Source organism: Sphaeramia orbicularis, chromosome 4 (genome assembly GCF_902148855.1).
Source record: "Sphaeramia orbicularis chromosome 4, fSphaOr1.1, whole genome shotgun sequence".
Classification (NCBI taxonomy): domain Eukaryota; kingdom Metazoa; phylum Chordata; class Actinopteri; order Kurtiformes; family Apogonidae; genus Sphaeramia; species Sphaeramia orbicularis.
In genome coordinates this window covers 36,540,025-36,546,803 of record NC_043960.1, presented here as the reverse complement: position 1 = coordinate 36,546,803, position 6,779 = coordinate 36,540,025, and the positions used below count along the sequence as shown (strand labels likewise).

At 41.3% G+C, this 6,779-nt stretch overlaps 1 protein-coding gene across 1 annotated transcript; it reads left to right on the top strand.

Moving 5' to 3' along the window:
• Positions 1 to 1,810: 1,810 nt before the first annotated feature.
• Positions 1,811 to 6,561, top strand: LOC115417501 (histamine H3 receptor). Its single transcript, XM_030131458.1, has 3 exons — positions 1,811 to 2,437; positions 2,985 to 3,151; positions 4,837 to 6,561. Exons 1-3 carry the CDS (start codon positions 2,161 to 2,163, stop codon positions 5,689 to 5,691), a joined length of 1,299 nt encoding a protein of 432 aa, XP_029987318.1. The 5' UTR covers positions 1,811 to 2,160; the 3' UTR covers positions 5,692 to 6,561.
• The last annotated feature ends 218 nt before the right edge of the window (positions 6,562 to 6,779 follow it).

Below are 6,779 nucleotides of genomic sequence, written 5' to 3'. Positions count from 1 at the left end.
ATTTTGTGCAGGACCAAAAAACTGACATTAATATTTGCACTTGATGGTGATATTAATACACTTGTCATGCTCAGCTTTCAGACAAATCGCCATATGAATGAAATTCATACACAATTTATTCATCATTTCTTAGAAATCTGATCAGACACTGGTGCTCTACATAATGAAGTTCACCGAGTTTCACTGACACCAACAGCCTGACACCCACTCACACATGTCCATTTTCCCCAATGCATCTCATAGCCACTTAAAGACGATGAAATATTCAACTTTTATCATTCGCATGTTTTCTCAGAGCATTTACTTCACATCGTCTCCTGCGGGGCTTTTGCCTCACCTCTCGTTTTAGTGTCATTCGATCCTTGGAAAGACGTGGTCTGCATATTAACCACCTTAGGGTTGGCCTGAGGGAGCAGAGGACTGCTTTCTAAAAATAACCAGGACTCGTGTGTGTGTGTGTGTGTGTTTGGTAGTTTGGGGTTCCTCTGGCACAAACCAACTGTTTCAGTGCCCCCCCCCCAAAAAAAAATCCTTTCATCTACATTCAATATTGTGTTTGATGGCATTAAAAAAAAAAATCAGGGGATATTGAATTGTTCAGACTTCATTGTTTTCAGATTCTTCACGTTTCCTCCATGTCTGTGGTCTCAGCTGCCTGCTCATTTGGAATCATTGAGAACAATTACAGCTAATTCATTTAGCTGACACTGTCATCCTGACAAGCTGTCATCATGCTAAACACACCATCTCTGCTCTAATCATATTTTTTAGAGCCATGTGAAGAATCCATGAAATAAATTCCCACTCAGAACTGAAAAGAATAATAACAGTTGAACTGGCTGGTAATTGTGTCACCACTCTGGGAGAACTTTGTTGTCTGGTTTGATGTGGATTTTTGGTGCAGTGTCAGAAGATTGTAAAATCTGTTTAACATGGGCAGCACTGAACTTATGGTATTATTTATTCTCATAAAACACTAATAACATATAAGTCTTTAGTAGCAGCAGGAGGCTGTTGCATTTTTCTTCATTTACATATATTTGTGCTGTGCTGCTGTACTGTCTACCAGTATTAAGGCTGGAGGATTTGCAAGAATTTGGCAAGTTTAGGAGATGGGGTGGGGGCACAAATACTAAAGGTGGCTGTGTGTCACTCCCTCCTGTGGTGTCAGGTTGACCCCCTTGTACTGACACTGACCTCTGCATCTCTGAACTTGATGCCTGATGCGCACGTCCACCATCTGACCACAAATCCTTCGGCCTGCAGCTTACACACACACACACGCACACGCACGCACACACACACACACACACACACACACACACACACACACTCCATCATTTCTCCTCAGTCTACTTCGTGCGTCCTGACCACTTCAGCCTCTTGATTGCAGACTTCAGCCTTTGATCAGACGCTGCTGCGGACAAAGAAACAAAACGTCAAGAGAAATGAAGTGACCGGAGGAAACCCGGATTTGGCGTCGCCTACAAAGTAAGAGCTGCCGAGCGTCTGTCAGTTCTCTTTGTCTCACAGGAAACGCACACATGCAGCACATTTGGACTATTTAGTGGGTATATTTAATAGCCCGTGCTTTTTTCATTTGTTCTGACTTGCATGAGGGTGCAGATATTTCAGACTTTTACCTTTAAGTGCTCTTTTACGCACGTTGAATTCCGTGTGACGCTGTGAGGAACAAACGCTCCATCTGCTTCAGGAGCGTTTCTATTAACGTCGGAAAGCCTCATGCGCGCGCTTTTCTTTTCCTTTTTTTTGCGCAAACGTTGCAGCAAAGCGTTTACTCTGAAGACGACACCGGATGTGCTGCGATCCCAGTTGGAGGAGTCAACCACGATGACAAAAACGCACCGTGCGCTCCGCTCTCACACATCCAGCAGCTCGACACTGTTAATGAAACCAGCTGGAGAGAGAAGCGCCCACAAGGATCTACTATCAGACACTGTTCCCCCCAAAAAAACAAAAAAAAACTTAACGCTTTAATCCAAACTCTCCAGATCACACAACTGTTCTGAAACAACATGGGCTTTTTGGGGAAAGTGTCTTCTTGTAATCACTGCTCTTCATTCATGTTTGACTCCTTGGTAAAGTGGAGAGGAACGTTTGGGCGCGTAATTGGACTTGTTCGGTGCCTCTGTGCGTGAGATGACAAAGCTCTACAATGATTTTGGCATTAAATTAACTATGGGCGCGCATATTCTGGAGTCCAACTCCAGCGGCAACTTGACTCCAGCGGTGTCAGAGGCTGGGACTGTCCTCCCGGGCTACCTGGTCGTGATCTTATCGGTCCTCATGGTGACTCTGGTGGTCGTTGTGGTTGCGGGAAACGCACTGGTCATCATGGCTTTTATTGTGGATAAAACCCTGAGAAACCAAAGCAACTACTTCTTTCTGAACCTTGCTATATCTGATTTTCTCGTGGGTGAGTTGGTTGCCTCTTCTTTGTGTGCATCTTCCCTGTCAGTTAGCGTCAAATTTGGCTCCTTGATGTCTTTTGTTCTTTCACATGAATTAAAAAAAAAAAAAAATAATAATAATAATAATTTACAAACCACATTGATGTTGTAATTTCCAGCTTCTGTAGATGTTCCTGTCCCTTTTTTTTCATCCATGTCTTAGATGATCAAAGGTATTGTTCTATTTGCAGAATCCCTATCTAATGAATGACAGGTTTCAGTTTATTTTTTGGCAGGTATTCACACCTCTTTTTGTGACTTGAGCTCCTACTATTTCCACATAAAATGATACCCACCTCTTTATTTTGGAAAACCCATTCAGGCTTGCTGTCTTTTCCAAAAATGTATTGCACTGATTCACTGCAGGGGTCTGATGCAGGTAATGTGCAGCAACCACTAATTTTTTTGTCACTTGTAATTGGTCTCACAATCAGATTCTGCAGGTCTGGAGACATGTGAACATGAATAGTGGGTTGTGGGAGTGAATCATCATGCAGTGTGTACCCGTTCCAGGTGCCTTCTGCATCCCAGTGTACATCCCATACAACCTGACAGGCCGCTGGATGCTGGGAAAGGGTCTCTGCAAGGTGTGGCTGGTCATGGACTACCTGCTCTGCACCGCCTCTGTCTTCAACATCGTCCTCATTAGTTATGACCGTTTCCTGTCAGTCACCAGAGCAGTAAGTACAGGCTGTGGAGGTGCTCATTACCACACACGTAACTGACTTACTACCACAGTCAGTCAGTCTTAAAACGTGTCACTCTTCAGGGCAGAGAAGCCATTTACATTCACTCCTTTACGTCGGTGTCCTCAATTTCCTCCAATCAGCTCTAACACTGAGCTTGAACTGTCCAACTAATTTAGTGTGTAAATATTGTGAATGCAAATATTAACAGCTGATGTTGACTCTGTAGTCTGTGGATATACAGTAGAAAGCTGATGCTCTTGTCAGTCCGTTTAGAATAACACTATATTTTTTTGACACAGTGCCCTACATATAGTTAGTATTTGTCATCCATATAAAATGTCTAGATAAATTTTAAAATGGAATATTAGCTTTTGCCTTTAATCAGGTTGTGATTCAGCCTATTATTTTGACTGGTTTTGACTGATCTGAGTCATTTCAGCAGCTTCATTTAAAATTCCTTTTATATATTTATTTTCAACCCAGAGAAAGCAGGAGCCCTTTTGCTTTTGCAATGAGTAGTGCCAGAATCAATTAATAACCCAGTGAAGTAGCTCTGTTTCATTATTTAGTGACTCAAAAGTGGATTTATTAAGTTGCTTGTTAACCACAGAGTCACTGTGTGTGTGTGTCAGTTCGAGATCCGATTGTTCCAACAATTCCAACACACATTCGGTGATTCGAGACAAAAACAAGGATTTAAAATAAAGAACAAAATAAAGACCAGTAAATATAGGAGCCTGATTAAATGATAGAGCTTAGACTGAGAAGAGGTGACGTGTGAATGGAGCGGACGCAAAGAAAATGACTGGTGGAGGATGGCGAGGGAGGAGTGAATCAGGAGAAACCAGATGTCTCTTTGACACTTTTGTGTCGAATGGGTGAATGTGGCTCTCAGCCTTCGTCTCTTTGGCTTCAGTGACACAGCCTCATGAGTGGGTTTTATTTACAGTATCACTCTGCTGCTTTGTGGCAGCACAATGCCACTCAAAGCAGAGGCAAGTGCATTTGTCAGTGAATATGAGAGAAGCTTACAGGGTGGGGAAGCAAAATTTACAATGAACATTTAGTTGTTTTTTCTCAGCAGGCACTACGTCAATTGTTTTGAAACCAAACATATATTGATGTCATAATCATACCTAACACTATTATCCATACCTTTTCAGAAACTTTTGCCCATATGAGTAATCAGGAAAGCAAACGTCAAAGAGTGTGTGATTTGCTGAATGCACTCGTCACACCAAAGGAGATTTCAAAAATAGTTGGAGTGTCCATAAAGACTGTTTATAATGTAAAGAAGAGAATGACTATGAGCAAAACTATTACAAGAAAGTCTGGAAGATACTATTAAAGAAGAATGGGAGAAGCTGTCGCCCGAATATTTGAGGAACACTTGCGCAAGTTTCAGGAAGCATGTGAAGGCAGTTATTGAGAAAGAAGGAGGACACATAGAATAAAAATATTTTCTATTATGTCAATTTTCTTGTGGCAAATAAATTCTCATGACTTTCAATAAACTAATTGGTCATACACTGTCTTTCAATCCCTGCCTCAAAATATTGTAAATTTTGCTTCCCCACCCTGTATATATGTTTGAGATCTAATGCATGATGTCACAGAACGGCAATAAGAGTTTATCTTACATGCAGTAATCACACTTTGCCTTTCTTTTGATGTAGGTTAAATACAGAGCACAGCGAAACATGACCCGCCGGGCTGTGTTCAAGATGGTTGCAGTGTGGGTGTTGGCTTTTCTCCTTTATGGCCCTGCTATCATCTTCTGGGAGACGGTTGTTGGGCAAAGTGTAGTCCCATCCCATGAATGCTATGCCGAGTTTTATTTCACCTGGTACTTCCTGCTCAGTGCTTCTACTTTTGAGTTCTTCACCCCATTTGTGTCTGTGGCTTTCTTCAACCTCAGCATCTACCTGAACATCCATCGTAGGAACAAGAACAGTAGCACCTGCTGTGAGGATGAGCCCAAGAATCACAACAGCAAAAAACAAAAAGATCCCACAGGTTGGTCCGTGTTTTTTGTGAAGACACGGAAGGTTTCATCCAGTGAGCCCACTGCTATTTCGGCAGTAATTGAGGATGACGAAGCCCTGTCCCCATCTTCCAGTGGGGATCCTAACACTAGTCATGTATTCCTGCAGAGGGAAAAGTTTTCCCCCAGAAGGAAAAACTCTAGGCTTTTTCAGCCTACGGCTTCTTGCTTGGGACCCGGCCGAAGGACACAGGGATCTCGGCTTTCGCGGGACAAAAAGATTGCCAAATCTTTGGCCATCATTGTCTGCATTTTTGGGGTTTGCTGGGCTCCTTATACTCTATTAATGATTATTCGTGCAGCTTGTAGTGGTGAATGTGTGCCAAACTACTGGTATGAGATTACATTCTGGCTTTTGTGGCTGAACTCTGCCATCAATCCATTCCTGTACCCTCTGTGCCACAGCAGCTTTCGAAGGGCTTTCTCAAAGATACTGTGTCCTAAAAGACAATCAGTCCAACCTCAGATTGAGATCCAGTCTTGTTAGATAAAATCAGTTGCACTTCCATGCTTTATGAATGCAGTATATATTGTTGGTCAAACACTGTAAAAAAAAAATGCACTGTTCTTCCATTAAAAATTGTTTTCATAAGAGATAGAGGAGAGTTATATCAGGACTGTCTCTGCATATGTGACTGCAATACAAAAAGATGTAAAAAAAAAAAAAAAAAATGTTCAAGAAAAGAAAACTGCACTTTTAATACTCCTGATGATGGGATAGAGAAGTGGACTCCAGTGTCACTGTTGAAAGTGGATGTAATTGCTCTTGCTTGAAGCTCTAAGAGTCAATGTCAATGGCGTACATTTTTTAAACTGCTAACCTTTATAGACAATCTTTGTAAGTAGGACAGGAAGGAGTGATGTAGTTAAGGCTTTCTCAGTTCGGGGCTCTTTATTTGCTAAATTAGGGATAATGCACTGCACATTGCTCATTATTGCTAAACCCTCACAGGGAGATGTAGGACGTGTGCGAAGATAAAGTCTGAGATGATGTCTCAAACAGGAGTCATTATGCACAGACGACGATCACCATAATTTTGTCAAAGATATTGTAAAAGAAGTACAGCACATCAAAATTTTCAATTATGCTCCATCAAGCTGAAAGCATAGCGGAGGTAGACAACAGCCTCAGTGAAAGCCTGTGTTTCTCACATGGCTGCTATGACAAGAAAACCTTTTCATTCTAATTCAGATCAAATAGATGTGATTTTTTTTAAAGCTTCATAACCTCACAGACTTTTAATGAAGATGTTAATTAATAAATATAAGAAATGTTTTTTATTTATGCTGTCACAAAGTAAAACTTTTCTTCATGCAGCAATATAACGGCAAATGTGGGAAGTTCAAAGCACATAAGAGGAAAAAAAAAAAAGGAGACAATAACCTGCATTTGTTGACTGACTACTGAGTGTGATCGTATCACAGTGATGTTTTGTACTATTACATCTGAAAAGGGCCTATAGGGACAGGGAGAGTCAGTTATCATCTCCCAATAAGTCTGCACTTACTTTTACAAAGTTGTTCTTGTTGATGTTCAAAATGTACAGCATTATAAAATAAGAACTTTTGTACAGT

Bases quoted from the DNA above. Each gene is read 5' to 3' on its own strand.
- LOC115417501 (XM_030131458.1), top strand. From the start codon at position 2,161: ATGACAAAGCTCTACAATGATTTTGGCATTAAATTAACTATGGGCGCG. The intron at 2,438-2,984 runs GTGAGTTGGTTG...TACCCGTTCCAG, and splicing joins TATATCTGATTTTCTCGTGG to GTGCCTTCTGCATCCCAGTG. The intron at 3,152-4,836 runs GTAAGTACAGGC...CTTTTGATGTAG, and splicing joins TCCTGTCAGTCACCAGAGCA to GTTAAATACAGAGCACAGCG.